Source organism: Scophthalmus maximus, chromosome 20, assembly GCF_022379125.1.
Source record: "Scophthalmus maximus strain ysfricsl-2021 chromosome 20, ASM2237912v1, whole genome shotgun sequence".
Taxonomy (NCBI): Eukaryota; Metazoa; Chordata; class Actinopteri; order Pleuronectiformes; family Scophthalmidae; genus Scophthalmus; species Scophthalmus maximus.
In genome coordinates this window covers 17,416,715-17,433,156 of record NC_061534.1, presented here as the reverse complement: position 1 = coordinate 17,433,156, position 16,442 = coordinate 17,416,715, and the positions used below count along the sequence as shown (strand labels likewise).

General features: G+C 42.3%; 1 protein-coding gene across 5 annotated transcripts in view; it reads left to right on the top strand.

Annotated features, from left to right (window-relative positions):
* The window catches only part of LOC118285376 (thrombospondin type-1 domain-containing protein 7A), a 145,168-nt gene that overhangs the window by 58,182 nt on the left and 70,544 nt on the right, over positions 1-16,442 (top strand). For all 5 annotated transcript variants that reach the window (XR_007030238.1, XR_007030237.1, XM_047329597.1 and 2 more), the window contains 3 exons: positions 7,063-7,218; positions 9,006-9,209; positions 13,204-13,398. Coding sequence is in view for 3 of the 5 variants with exons in the window: in XM_047329597.1 (XP_047185553.1) it covers positions 7,063-7,218; positions 9,006-9,209; positions 13,204-13,398 (555 nt within the window). In the remaining 2 variants the exon portion in view is untranslated. The remainder of the gene's footprint in view (positions 1-7,062; positions 7,219-9,005; positions 9,210-13,203; positions 13,399-16,442) is intronic.

The window sequence follows — 16,442 nt, the reverse complement described above, 5'->3', positions numbered from 1 at the left end:
TCTTACTCCTTCACTCCTTTCCTCCCCTCTCCTCTTGTTTCTTCTTCATTTCTTTCCTACCAAACTCTTTCTTTGTCTCCCCTACTTTCTCTCTCCTTGTATCCTTTTCTACCCCTTCTCCTCCATATCCTCTCTTCTTCGCTGTTAATTCTCTTCTCCTTCTCTTCTAAACTTTGTCCTTGTGTCCTATCCTTTCCCTTGTCCTCCTCTCCTCCTGTTTTCCATTGTCATTGTTCCGTCTCACTTTTCTATTCTATCTTTGATAAATGTTCTCTTCTTTCTTAACTTGTTTCCTATTTCCTCTCCTCCCCTCTCCTCTCCTCTATGCTCCTCAACATTTCAATGGATCACAAAGAGAAAAATGGCAAAATAATTCAAATATTGATTTTACCAACACTTTTAAGGTTCTCCATTCTACGGTTAGGCTTTAAATATACAAGGACATTAAGTGCACAAATACAAATCTGTGTTTTAAAAAGGGTTACAACACCAGACTCCTGCTCTGTATTCAAAGTGCCCAGTGTTGTTGCCAAATCCATCAAAGGGATGAGCAGTATTACTACAAAGTTCAGTATTCTCGCATAAAAATCCAGGTAGAAGGGTTGAAACTGTTAGACTGGAGGAAAAACTTTGTCCCCCTACAAACAGAATAGGAAAATTGAGAAGTGAGACATTCTCCACCGCTGCAGACGGTAAGCCTCACGTGCAGAAGGGATTTTTTTTCCCCCTCCGTTGTCAGTTCAGCATAATAGAAAAATTTACTCTCTGGAGAACACACTGTAAAACGGACTAATGGAGAAGCAGGATAAAGAGAGAGTTTTTTTCTCTCTATCTCACAGAGACCAATACTCTGTTGGTCCTCAATTTTGTATTCACATATGGATTGATGTTAAGAGATTGAAGTCAGTGTAGTTCCTCAATAAGATGTGGATTAACAATGGCTCAGCAAACTCAGTATTTGACTCTCAGTGTATTTGTTAGAGGAATTAGTCACTTTGCATTTCAAAAGCCTCACTTGCATTTCCCTGTACAGTTCTGAGGGAATTATGATTCAGCTCTCCCGACTGTGTGAGACTGAAAGCTCTTAGATGTCTTGTAGGAACAGTTGGTGAACTGGAAAGAAAGTGCCTCAGGTTGAGCCAATGTGAAGAGATTTTTGTGTGTGAATGTGTTAAGTAAAAAATGGAACTCAATCCTCATACTTGATAGAGAAAAATCTGTTTAACTTTCAGGCTGCTTACTACTAATGGTCAGTTTTCACAAAGCGGAGTTTACTTATGGGTGCAGGTGGGGGTCATGGGAAGGTAGAAATATGCCAAGTAACAGACTCCACAACAGATGGCACCTTACACAATTCTCTTTAACTGCTTATCCGGGGTCGGGTTGCGGGGGCAGCAGCTTCAGTAGGAGACCCCAAACTTCCCTTTCCCAGGCCACATTAACCAGCTCTGACTGGGGGATCCTGAGGCATTCCCAGGCCAGTGTGGAGATATAATCTTTCCACCTAGTCCTGGGTCTACCCCGAGGTCTCTTCCCAGCTGGACGGGCCTGGAACACCTCCCAGGGGAAGCGCCCAGGGGGCATCCTTACCAGATGCCCAAACCACCTCAACTGGCTCCTTTCTACGCAAAGGAGCAGCGGCTCTACTCTGAGTTCCTCACGGATGACTGAGCTTCTCACCCTATCTCTAAGGGAGACACCAGCCCCCCTTTCTAAGAAAACCCATTTCGGCCGCTTGTACCCGTGATCTCGTTTTTTTTTGGTCACGACCCATCCTTCATGACCATAGGTGAGGGTAGGAACAAAGATTGACTGGTAGATTGAGACCTTTGCCTTCTGGCTCAGGTCCCTTTTTGTCACAACGGTGAAGCAAAGCTGCTCCAATTCTCCGGCCAATCTCATGCTCCATTGTCCTCTCACTCGCAAACAAGACCCCGAGGTACTTAAACTCCTTCACTTGAGGTAAGGGCTCATTACCTACCTGGAGTAAACAATCCAGCGGTTTCCTGCTGAGAACCATGGCCTCAGATTTAGAGGTGCTGATCCTCATCCCAACTTCTTAACACTCGGCTGCGAACTGATCCAGTGAGTGCTGAAGGTCACAGACCGATGATGCCATCAGGACCACATCATCTGCAAAGAGCAGTGATGAGATCCCCATCCCACCGAGCTGCAACACCCCCCCCCCCCCCCCCCCATCACGACTACGCCTAGATATCCTTTCCTGAATAGCACAAACAGGATTGGTGACAAAGCGCAGCCCTGGCAGAGGCCAACCCCCACCGGGAACGAATCCCACCTGCTGCCGAGAACCCGGACAGCTCTTGCTTTGAGTGTACAGAGATTGGATGGCCCCAAGAAGTGACCCGCACACCCCATACTCCCGCAGCACCTCCCACAGTATCTCCCGGGGCACCCGGTCATACGCCTTCTCCAGATCCACAAAACACATGTAGACTGGATGGGCATACTCCCAGGCCCCTTCCAGGATCCTTGCAAGGGTAAAGAGCTGGTCCGTATATCTGCATCCAGGATGGAATCCACATTGTTCCTCTTCAATCTGAGGTACGACTATTGGCCGAACCATCCTTTCCAGCACCTTGGAATAGGCTGTACCCGGGAGGCTGAGGAGTGTGATACCCCTGTAACTGGCACACACTCTCTGGTCCCCCTTTTGGAACAGAGGAACCACCACCCCAGTCTGCCACTCGTTTGGCACTGTCCCCGACTTCCACGCAATGTTGCAGAGACGTGTCAACCAAGACAGCCCCACAACACCCAAAGGTTTCCACATTTCTGGGAGGATCTCATCAACCCTGGGGCTTTGCCACTGTGAAGTTGTTTAACTACCACAGTGACCTGCGCCAGGGAAATTGATGATGATCCTCCATCAGCCTCCAGCTCTGCCTCTACCATAGAGGGTGTGTTAGTCGGATTCAGGAGTTCCTCAAAATGCTCCTTCCACTGCCCGATTACCTCCTCAGTTGAGGTCAATAGTGTCCCATCCTTATTGTACACAGCATGGATGGTTCCCCGTTTCCCCCTCCTGAGATGTCAAATGGTTTTCCAGAAGCACCTTGGTCCCGACCTAAAGTCCTTCCCCATGACTTCTACGAACTTCTCCCACACCTGCTGTTTTGCCTCTGCCATGTCAGTTCGCCGGAGGTTGAGTTGAAGATCTCCAGTTGACAGCTCCGCCCCTCTTTATCCCCCCAATAAAGTGTCCAAAACATGCGGCCCGAGATCAGATGATAAGATCACAAAATCAATCATCGACCTTTGGCCCAGGGTGCTCTGGTACCACGTACACTTTTGAGCATCCTTATCTTCGAACATGGTGTTTGTTATAGACAAACCATGGCTAGCACAGAAGTCTAATAACAAACAACCACTTGGGTTCCGATCAGGGAGGCCGTTACTCCCAATTACGCCTCTCCAGGTGTCTCCATCATTGCCCACGTGGGCGTTAAAAGTCTCCCAGCAGAACAATGGAGTCCCCTACTGGGGCCCCATGCGTTACTCCATTCAGGGTCTCCAAGAAGGCCGAATACACTCAACTGCTGTTTGGTGCATATGAGCAAACAACCCCCATCACCCGAAGGCGTAGGGAGGCGACCCTTTTGTCCAGTGCGGTAAACTCCAACACAGTTGTGCTCAGCCGGGGGTTTGTGAGTTTCTTCCTGCGAGTGGTGGGCCCACAGGATGGAGAGGGGATAGGTGCCACGTAGCTTCTTCGGGCTGTGCCCGACCGGGCTCCGTGGCAAACCCAGCCACTAGGCGCTCGCCGACGAGCCTGCCGCCTGGGCCCAGCTCCAAACGGGGGCCCCGGGCATCCTCCGGGCTGGGTCCCATTCCCTCTTCCTCTATTTTCCATGAAGTCTTTGGTGAACCATACTTAGTCTGGCCCCTCGCCTGAGACCACTCTGCCATGGGAAACCCTAGCAAGAGCACCAGGCTCCAGACAACACAGCCCTCAGGTTCATAGGGACACACAAACCTCTCCACCACGGTAAGGTGATAGTTCCTGTAGAGGATTCTCCCCATTCTCTAGTATCATCAAATTAAAATGAAACAAAAGTCGACTTACACTGACACGTGTTGACGAAGGAACTGCAGTGTCATAAGTTACAAGGACACATCTGTTCCAATGTTTCGTAAAATACAGCTCAAAATACCTGCTGCTTTTATTCCGGTATTTTTCAGGGTAATTAAAATACTGTAATTGGTTGGTGTCTCCTCTTGAAATGTCTGAAGTAAAACCATAGACTATAACTTTTGCTTTTAGACAATGTTTATTTAAAGGCTTTTGAGGCATTATAAGTAGCATACTGTAGGATCATGGGAGTCGTTGTCTTCACCACCATCACTGTCGTTTTGTAGTAGTTTTGGTAAGGATTCAATCATCCATCGACTGATATGAATTTTTGGGAGCCCATGCCAATACTAAGTATAAAGCTTCCGTTACCAATATATTGGCCAATATACATATTTGAAAAAAACTAGCCATTTTGCAGTTAAATCATACACTTTATTATAGATAACTAAGAAGAAAAAAGAAAACACAAATACAGCCACATATTGATATATGAATATACATAAATTTAAATAAAGGTTTTTCATATTGGTGCATTAGGGACATTAACAGCATTAACACCAATACCGATGTCTGTGAAAGGCTCATATGATCAGCCCACACTTTGGGCTCTAGTTTTTACCCGAAGCTGAATTATTTGTAGAGGTCTCCTCTCCAAAACAAACTGACCCTAACTGATTAAAGAAGTTTCATGACAAAAATATTTATTTCCCTGTGTTACTCTGACATGGGATATTTTCCGATTTCTTTGCTCCTCTGTGACAGTAAACTAAATATATTTGGTTTGCATTGAACCAACCCCAACCCCGGCATCATCTTGGTGTTGGGGAAACGCAATCTTAATTTTTCACAATTTTATGTCATTTTATGGACCAAACAAATAATTGATTAATCTAGAAAATAATCTACAAATGAATCAATTATGAAAATAATCGTTAATTGCAGCCCTAGAAACTATGGATTAAAACAACAAATTGTTGGAACTGTATAAAAGAGCCAATTTGACACTGCAAAAAATCATGGATTGTAAACACTTTTGGAAACAGTTGGAATAAAATTAGTAAACAGAAGACGCCGATATATATATATCCATTATCTATACCATTTTATCCTTTAAGGGTCGCGGGGAGGCAGGAGCAAATGGCAGCTGATGGTGGCTGAGAGGCAGGGTTCACTCTGGACAGGTCACCAGCCCATCACAGAGCCAACATACAGAGACAAACAACAACTTACACTCACATTCACATCTATGGTCAATTTAGAGTTTTCAATTAACCTAAAAAAACTGAATATCCAAACTCAAGGGCCCTCAGTTGGTCCAATCCTGGATTCGAACGAATAAACTTCTTGCTGTGAGTCAACAATGCTAACCACTGCACCACCCCTACCAACATTCATAACTGAGTTAATTGTTTTTGGAAATTTCAATGCAGAAATGTTACATATTTCACCCTTAAGTCTGGCTCACTTTTATAAAACATTGATAGATTTTTCATGTTTCTATACAGTCTAACAGCAGCTGAATCAAGTCTGATCAAATGCACAGCTTGACATGTTTGCTCTGTATGTGCGGAGCTGTAAAGCAAACAAGCCTCAGATGTGTCAGTTAGAGTGCAGCTGCCGGCAGGGGGTTGAACCTGTCTGATGGATGACTCATTCTTATCACCAACCACGACCTGGAAGTGTTGAGGTGGTGCACCGTTGGCCTGCTGGTGAAGGGATTATTTGACATTTCAGGGGGGAAATATTTGTTTTCTTGATGACAGTTAGATGAGAAGATCGTTCCGTTTGTCTCCTCACTAATAATGACGCAACAGTCAGCAGCCAGTTATCTCAGCTTGGGATAAAGAGTGGAAACAGGAAGAAACAGCCAAAATCTCTCTTAAAATTGCCTATGATGTAATGAAGACGTCTCATCATTTTGTCTCACCAAGACGTCGCTGCTCGCACTCTAGACCTCATATAAAACCACAACCTGTTATTTTAAGATTTTTTTTGTCCGGTTTAACAAAAGAGATGACACGCTCAGATTAAATGTTAAACTATACCGTTAAGGCCCTTTCCTGAGTACAAACCATTGTTTGAGATTCAGTCTGTGAAAAAGTCCTCTTTCTGCTTCTCTGTCCTCATATTTTCTGTCAATCTTCTCTTTCTAGTCTCAAATGAATACTAAAAAAAAGGGCGCAAAGGGGGAAAAAAAACCTGCACACACAGCTGGGAGATACAGTAGCACTTCTTTGAAATGACACCGACATACATACAAAATGTGAATGCATAAATGCATAAACTCAACACCTTCAGACACTCCACACATCAAATGTATTTATCCCGCCACGGTTCAGCAGAGAAATGTGATCTGCACAGTTGTCACGGATCCGTGCCCTGCATGGCGATAGCTTCGCCCCTTTTTATATTCGACAAAGTTCCTCAGTGGGAGTTCAGACAGGCGTGCACTTACCAACTACATCGCAGAAAGGGCTTTTTCAGCCCTACATGGCACAAAGAGGGAAGTAGATGCCAAATTACACCTCAAGCCAATACTTCGCTGCTATTCGCTCACACCTTTAGTGCTGTACCGTTGAATCCTCTCCCCTGTCTCCGGTGAGTCTGTGGGCAGGACTCCACAATGTATTATGTTTCTAGCAAGCCGCCGCACGAGATAATCACTGCTAATTCATCATTCTGACGTTCAAACAGGGAGGTGATAAACAAAACAAAGAGATAATAGTGTCCGTAACACAGGCATGCTTTGTTCTGTTTTTTTCTGCCGTGGTTCTTATTTGATCCCTACAGGTTTTTTTAAAGCCCGGAATGAAAGTAAATAGGCATTTTTGTGTCCCTAGTTCCTGTATAGTGTAATGCTGGTTAAAAAAATGCCTTGCATTAAGACAAACCAGAATAGAATCAAGGTTAAACGGGATCATTTTATCTGCTGCTCATTTTGTGTTCCCTTTTCTTTATCTGCACAGCCTCCCACCCGGTGGAGAACAGGCTATGCGAGGGGTCGATCCCCAACAGGTCCCAGCTTTGCCAAATCCCCTGTCCCATCGACTGTGAAGTGTCGCCGTGGGGCGCCTGGGGGCCGTGCACCTTTGAAAACTGTGATGATCAAGCCGGAAAGAAAGGTACAGAGACACGACTCAGAGGTGTCGTCGGCCACATATCATCTTCAACCCCATTATGTTTTATTAAAGTTACTGTGTTACACTGATTTAACACCAAAGCTGCCGCAACCTCAGGCCAGTTGACCCCCCCCCCCCGCTTTTATTTTCTGTAATGATAAACATGTTGGAAGTCATTTTAAGGTCATCTCGTCGTCCTTAGCATTCTGCTTAATTATTAAAGTTTCACTTTGCGATGAAAAAGCAATGACGTCTTAATTGTTACCTTGTTCTTGTTTCCAGTAATCATACCAATGCATTCAATTCAATATTATTATGTTTATTTCAGTAAATGCCTCTGTCATAAAACAAAACAAGTGTGTTTTTTTTTTACAGTGTTAGAGAGTGCTTCCCATGCTCTGTCCAACACTTTGAATTATGGTTTTTTTAAGAGAGCAATATAATTAGAGTACAGGACTGTATAAACCTAATAATTGAGTCCGGAAGCATTAATGAACTTGCCATCTTAATTCTAGTTTTTACTACATAATATTAACATTTTATACTTGCTATAATTTTACCATATAGCCTTATGAATATCTGATGACTGAATGTCTCCAGTCGTAGCAGGTCATCTTATTAAAAATACATGGGAAACTATGGGTGGTAGTTGGTTAGAATAGCATTCTCAATATAAAATGTGTCTTTGTTTTAACAGTACTTCAAGTGATACATGCATAGATTCGGTAAAGAAAAGCGTTCAAGTTAAATTGAATGTGATGTATTTGAGCGATCAGCGTTGTCGTTCAGCTTCGTTCAGCTTAAGAATAATGTGCCAGGTGGATTTCAAATGTTCATCATATTTGTACATCTGTGATATCATTGGAGGCAAAAACTCACCAGAACAATATGGGAAGGGTATAATTATTTGCAGCCTTGAGCTCGGTGGGGAAATCCAAGCGTTTTTTCTCATATTCTTACTAGTATTAATGAGTTTTCTTGAAGGCCCCATGAAATGAAAAGTACAATTTCCAAGTGTTATTCCTTTGTCCCAGTGATAATTGTATATCTATCTGTCATTTTTATCTCAAAATCTTAAAATCTTAAATTTTTAATGCCCTCCCCGTGATTATATATTCTGCCATTTACGGACTGGTGCACAGGATCCAGATTTCTGATTCCTCTGTTAAATTTGCAGGCTTAGACAGAGGCGGTGGTCAAGAAATCCTCTACAACAGAGAGCAGGCTGTCGTCATGACTCTCCATGTTGAGCTGCTAGTTACTGTCGTACATGCATCGCCATTGGCTACTGTAAACGCCAATAAATATCCACACAAATTATCTCCATATCCCTTCATATCTGAATATGCACTTTAAAGCAAGTGAGCCATTAAACCAAGCAAAGCTCATTGTGACCATCTGTCATAAGTGGTGAAAGAAAACTTAAAAACAGTACAGAAATACATTTTTCTTAGGTGCCAATACCACAGATTAAAAGTACTTGTTTACTCCTGATTTTGATAGTACTGATTCATCAAAGTGTAAGCTGCACTTGTTTCAGCCACTTTATATACAGTATAGTACATTTACGCAGTTTATGTATAATGATATTTAATCTTAATTTGAACAGTAACCAGTAGCTAAAGCTGTAAAATAAAAAGAGAAAAAATACATGTAGTGGAAAAGTACCACACAATATCCTATGTGTATACATACTTGTACTGACGTGTTCGGTGCGATGTGAACAGAGATTGTTAAATGATTAGTAATAATTTTAAAACGCTGTTTTTATACTCTTTACCATGCTGCAGGCTTTAAACTGAGGAAGCGACGAATCACCAACGAGCCAACGGGAGGGCCTGGAAACTGCCCGCACCTGGTGGAGGCGGTGCCTTGTGACGAGCCCATTTGTTACGATTGGCAACTGGTCGGCCTGGATCAGTGTGTTCCTGAAGACGAGAGGCCATGTGGTGCTGGCACTCAGCTCGCTGAGGTTCAGTGCGTCAACAGCAACGGTGAGATGGGAGAAAAACCTTTTGAATTGCACATGTTGTGCTTTTGGCCCACTTCCATGAAGAAGTGTAGGTTTGACCTTGTGTGAAAAATCAAAGTCACGTCGCCACTGACCCTCCGACTCTTGCTGTACAGCTCTGTACGTGAGGAAATTTCCATGACTGGACTCTGGGTTCCCATTCATCAACTTTGTTAGGAGTTATACTCCAGAGTCCCTCCCCCCCGTCCTTCATCCCGTTCTCCCTCTTAAACCTCTGCTACTTTAACGCTTGCTTGATTCAGCGACGCTGCCTCTCTTACGCTGTCTCTCCCATTACAGTCTTCCACTCTGCACGGACAATTAAACCTTAGTCGCACTAAATCAGACCGATCCTCCGTGGCCCTGAGTCTTGGAGTATCTTGTGCCCTTTGCTGCTTCTGATTTTTACTGCTCCCCTTTGTTACTGTAAATCTTCAACAGGAGGTCGGCATGGGCCAGAGATGCTTTCTGGACTTCCTTTTGTTTTAGGTTTTGCACAAATGTCAGACAAAATGATATGCAACACATTATTGATTTTGATTAAGTTTCTTTTTGTCTGGTAGGATGTGGACAAGATGTCATGTTTATCCATTCAGAATGTAAAGCTGGTTGTGCCGCAGCACTTAGAATCTCATTCACTTCCAAATGCACTCGGTAAATCTCCATTTTATGATCCAGCACATTGACTTTGTTCATGTTTTCCCCACCAGAGAACATAATTTGCCCTACTAACGTCTGCCACAAATCACAAAATGCATCAGCTGCAGGTGTTCAGTGAAGTTGGTCCTGTGGATACCCCCCCCCCCGCGCCTCAGAAACAGAAACTTCGCACTGGTCTTTCTCCCCTCGACTCCGGTTGATTGATCCCACCCACGTTCACTCCCTCATCTGATGAAAATTGATTTGTTCTGTTTGGATTTTTTTTGCTCGGCTTTTCGCCTCAGAGATTTTTCACTGCAATGTCGGCAGTATATTTTCTCTGGGTGTGTGCCTGTCATAAAAAGAGAAGGCCACACAGCCGGGCCCCAGACAACAGACCAAGGTCGATACAAATGTTATTGAAACTACCTATTGATATTCCCAATGCTGACCGCCCAGCCTGTTTAGGCAGGGAGCTGCTTCTTCTCTGCACACTAAGCGTGGAGGTTTTCCTCTCAGCGTGGGCATTCTGTTCATTCATGTTTTCCGTGTGTGAGCCTAAGAACTGCAAGGTTTCCTTGCCACTTCCTATTTTCATGCCTCCTCAGTTCTGTCGTGATTGGTTCACAGCTCAGCTGTCAAAGTGACATCTTAATGCAAAGTCAGGTCCCAGTCTGAATGTTGAAGCTCAAGCAATTCTCCGCTTCTTCAAATTTCAATTCAGCCATTGAAAGATTTACATTTCTCTGGGTGTGTGCATCACTCAAAGAAGAAAAATATTCTCTGCTTGGTTCATGGCAGCACATGAAGCGGCACAGAGGAATATGTGGGTTAACATAATCCACTTTACACTCAATCTAGGTCATTAATAAAATATGAACAATGGTGAAAATATGTGGGAATCCCATGTGAATTTGCTCTTTGCATGTTGAATGCCACTTTACTAGGACCAGAGTCAAAAGTGTGTCCATATGAATATTCTACAGACAATCCATAAAAAAAGGGTCATAATCTGCTGCCATGTCAATATGAAAAATACGAGTGAAATGTTTTAAATTATTTCTATGGAAATCTTTAAATTATATGCAAGTAATCTCCACAGAACATCCATCAATGTCAGAAGAGCAGGAAGTCAAATGATTGTCGACGCTGTAAAAAGTATTTAGATCCTTTATCTACAGTATTCTGGGTAAAAAAGTACTCCTACAACAATGTGCAAAAACTCATTCTTTGTTCAAAAAGTACAACTTTTATATAAAAGTACTTGCAGTATTTTGCTGTTCTAGCAATACAGTTACAGTTTGGTAGTAATCCAGTGGTTGCCAATCTGGTAATGATACCTTTCTGTAGGGTAACAAATTAATGTGAGTGAGAAGATTAATAGGAAAAGAAAAACAAAGGTTTGCCACGTTTTTTCTGCAAAAGTAACCAGCAATGTACATCAAATAAATGGAGTAAAATTTACAGTATTTAAAAACACACTTGAGTAAATGTGCTTCCTCCACTGAATATGAATCCCTGGAGGGATAAATCCGGCTTGCTCTGCACAGAATATCCACTCGCTGCTGTTTAGGAAACGGCGTGTATAATGCTTTTATTGTGTTCATTCAAAATCTTCACTTCGCCCGTCTGCAGATTTCCCTCTCGTTCCTATACCGGGCATGAGGGAAGTAAACACTGCCAAGAGGATACTTGTGCCAGTTTTGGGAACATCCCTCGCAAGTTGTCTTAGGGAGGACAGACAACAGACTTCTTGAGAAAACAAGCACGTCCGTGTAATTTGAAATGGGCTGTGTGCTTGACATTGTGCGATCAATTAAGACGCGCAGCTGCTCATTTTCCCTAGCTGCTCTCGCTGTCTCTGTGCTGAAGTGTAGTTTGAAGGTGATAATTTGATTCTTGCAATGAATCTTTGAGCCTTAAATGTATTCTCACTGCTTAAGTTACTACCCAGGTCACGCACCATTAAAAAGTACACATTGATCAGTCAGCCGGGAAAATAAATAAACCCTTGATCTAATAGATAATCAAGAGTTCTTCATTGACACTGACAAAAGCAACCTGTTCCATCAGGCTCATCTAATGTTTTTTTTTTCTTTCTTTTCTCTTAATACTAGTAACACCTTTAATCTCCTTCCTTCCTGGTTGTTAAATATTTTCAAGAGTTAATGAAAAGCATTGTGTCAAAACGACAGGGTTTAATTTGGGTAAATAAACCGATAGAAACAGGGTAACAAAGTTTAAAGTAATACATGTCAGACATCACAGTAATGAGGATCTCATGTTCATATTCAGATTTCATATTAGATGTAAAGGTTAAATGATATTGCCCCCCCCCCCCAATATTGATGGGGTGATGTGGGTGTCTGTGGAGTTAAAGCGAGTTGTCCACTTACTAGACGATCATTGGTTCGATCCCCCATCTCCCAGTCGCTATGAGCAAGACACTGAACCCCCAAATTGTTGCCCGAGCCGGCAATGTGGGAATAGTGTGACAAAAGTGTTGCTGATAGAAAGAGGTCGTCCACTAACCGAAAGGTCAATAGTTCAATTCCCGCTTCCCGTAGTCAGCATGCCAAAGTGTCCTTGTTGATAAATTGTCTCTCAAGGCTCTTCCGGCAGTGTATGAATGTGACAGGAACAGCGCGGTGTGTAGCAGTGTGTGCAAAAGTGACTCGTCCTGTAAAAGAGCTTTGGTTGGTTGATAAGACTAGAACAGCAGCTGTATAAACACAGCCCATTTACTATTTATGAATGCGTGTATGAAAGGGTGAAGTGTAACTAGAATTTATCACTGCCTCAGTGCATTTGTTGTCACACAAAAGTTCCCTGAAATGAATATCAGTAAATATCAAATCTAATGTAATGTCCTTTTTTTGGATAATCAATTTAATATAATCAAAATTATTTTTTTATTCCGTGAAACTGTCTAATAATTGTCATATACATTACTACTTTTATTTTTAAATATTTAATTTTATTTCATAATTTTTCGTGACAGCTCTTCTCTTTGTCCTTACAGTACTTTCTTTAAAATTTGTTTTGCTATGCACCAAAACACCAAAGCAAATTCATTATATGTGAAAACCTACTTGGCAATAAATATAATTCAAATTCTTCTGATTCTGTAATAACCCCATTAGTAGGATACCTATATTATTGAGAAACCATTACCCCTTAAATCCTTATTATTGTAAGCACATTAACACATTGCAAAGGCTTTCCCCCATTATTACCTTTTTATCACCTCACTGTGATCTTGTTATTACACAGTCGTACAATGTAAGCGACAGTATGGATGTATTCTCACCAGTGTTGTATACTCTGTCTTTCCTCAGGAGAGGTGGTGGATAGCAGCCTCTGCTCGTCTTCCGCGGCTCCCAAACCCGTGCCCTGTGAGGTGCCTTGCTCAAGAGACTGTGTGCTCAGCGACTGGACCCCCTGGTCCACCTGCTCTCAGACCTGCTCCAGTAAGACAATCGAGGGGAAGCAGATGAGGATCCGCTCCATCCTGGCTTACAATGCAGGCGAAGGTGAGCCTCCACCTGCCGACAGTCTTCCGCACCACTGCGTATGGAAATATATGCAAATGAGGCCTGAATATTGGCTTAGTCATGGCCTTTCAAGTCGTCCTTCGCTGTCACTCACTGAATGTCTGGATTTCACACTCGTCTGCATGTGCATTTGTCCTTATCTCAAACAGCCTGCTTATCTGTCCTGGTGATTTTTTCTGTCAGTCTTTTTTCCGACACACTTCTTCTTTTTTAAAATCTCGTTCTAAGATAATTTCTCTGCATATGCTTGTTCTCTCTGGTTTAAAAGGGCAGTAAGCGATTCAAAAGCGATAGACTTTTTGTAAAAATTGGCAATATTTTTCCTCACGGTCCGCTAGCGGTCGCTTCTGTGTCAGCGCCCGAAAAAAAATCGGGGTTTTCGCCACAGGCCTGGCTCCGTAAACCAATAACAAAACTAATTTTTTTGGCCTAGTGGTCAGCAAGTCGGTCTGTAGTATTGGAGGTCGCGTGTTCGCAGCCCGGCCAGAGCAGTAAAATCACAACAACAACAAAGATTTCTCCAAAATCGCTCACTGCCTCCTTAAAACCTCTGTTTGTGTCTGTGTCTTTCTTTTTGTCACGTCACCAAACATCAACTCTTTCTGTGTGTGTTTGTGTTTGTGTGTGTGTGTGTGTGTGTGTGTTTTCCTCTCAGTCACTGCGATGGTTATAGCGTGGATCACGGTGATGGAGGGTAACATTTCTAATTAAAGTTTGCTGGTAGCTGTTTTAAACCTCTAGCTATGTGTCCAGACGTAGCAAAATGAGAATTGTTAACTTGTTATTTTAAATTGTAAATACTGTGTGAATTATAATAGCAGCTTTAGGGTAACTTATAAATGATCTGGAACTCATTCAACCAGCTCTGTTATAGTCGAGGCTTGTTGGCCATGTGTGAAATTGTTGATTGTTTTTCTGTTGTTCTGCAGTAGTATCCGTTCATGTACTGCATATCTCACTTGTCACATTAACATATCTTACATCTGTATTCATCAAAGGTCTCTCACGTGTGCCGAAGTTTCCAGAACTATTCGGTAAATCTTTGACTATAGACCAGAAATGTAGTGTTTGTGCTTGAAGTAGCATTAGAATGGTCGACAACATACAAAAGGAAAATTGTTATTGTTCAATTGTATTCTGTCTATTCAGTCACACCTTTATATGAACACATATTCAAGAACAATACCTGAAAAGAAAAAGCTGTCTCTCCACCACAGTTTGCCCCTGCAGGGCAGATTATCTGATTAGATTATGAGTTTCTCTGCAGGTCCTGCGTTGCATATTAATGAAGAATTCAAGCTATTAAAACTACAGGAACAAATCAAAGTTTAGGATTACACAGGGTTTATATTAATTTGTAACCACCAATATGTCGGCACATAATCTTGTGCTAATTAATACATTAATATGCCTCATTAATGATCTGTTTAGCATAAATGCTTACATTGGATTTTATGATGATATTATTTGAATGGCATGCTAAGTGGCATTTTCTTCAGCTCACTGTGAAATAGCCAGTAATTTGAAATCGATCCTGAAGACGTGGACGCATTTAAATGACTCGCGCTAATTGGATTGTAAGTAAAAGTAATAACCACAAATCAAATGAAGAAACACTTGTTTCAACTTTAAACATAAAAAACTTCAGTTATAAAACTCTGAGCTACCTGGAAACACAGCTGATAGATTCTGAATAACAAAGTATACCTGGAATCTTTTTATGCAGTGATCACAAATCACCCCTCGTAACCAGAAACTGTATATAGAAAAAGCCACAGGGTCTGGAAAATGATGCCTATGTGAAAGTGCATGTATTCCCTAGAATAGCACAATGTTCATTTTGTAAATTATGGTCCTTATACAGCGGGATTGACAGCTGGTCCGTCCAATCGGTACAGTGTTGCAGGTGTAGGTGGGCACACAGTGGACGAGCTCTGTCAGACCCACGCCCCAATTCTAGGACCAAAATGGTCCTGGTCAAATACCAAACTGTAGGCTTCAAAACGGCAGTTCACAAACCAACGGGTTGGGTCCCGGTGGGTTTCCAGTGTTTGTAACGCAAAAACATCCGTTTGCATTTCCAAAATAAGACTTATTTATTCCCCCTTTGTGATGTTTATTTTTTTCTTGTTACTAAGGCTGCTTCAAAATTCTCCCCACTGTGTAAACATGCAGCCTTTTCGAGGACATTGTTCAATAACATCTCCGGCTCATATGAGGCAACATGTCATGCTAGTGTTTGGACTAGCATCACCATGTTGTTAGTCAGCTAAGCTGGCAGTCAGCAGAAAGGAAGTCATTCTCAGTATCCGTAAGGTTGAGATATTTCTGAGTTGGCAGTCTGTGATTCAGGTCCAACTGTGTCAACACCGCCACTCGTTATTGAGCTGGCTCTCTGTCAACTCCACCAGCGAAACACACATGTGTAGAGGACTCACAGTCTAGCAATGCCCTATGCAATTACTCCAAACCAGAGAGGACTCTCTCAGTCCATTTGACTAGCTCGGAAGAGAAACGAAAGGAAGACAGGCACAAACAGGAGTATGGTTAAGAAGAATTGGGGGGGGACAATAGAGGAAGAAATATCTGAAACGGTTGGTTTTATCTCCCGTCTCTTTAAGCCCCCTCACTAATACAGTTAAATGCCCAAAACTCCTCTTCCTCTCCCAAAAAACAAAAAGAGCTCATATGTCAGAGAGTCATATGTATATGATTGTAGCATTGCTTGATCTATGATAAAATAAAATAATATTAGATAGAAAATATTTAAATGTATAGGCAACTTTTTAAAGTAGGAATAGTTGCGATTAATCAATTTGAACAGGTTTCCGCTTGAAGTACAACTAGCTGCACATAATGTTAATAAACTGTGTGGAACTGGTCTCTGGCTCTGTCAGACACTTAATGTCATTTTTTGTTATGATAACACATAAAACACATTTATTGATTGGCGAGTTAAGAACAGTCATTTCAGATAAGAACAAAAAAGGATTGCTCAGGAGTTAGAGACGGTCGCCCACTAA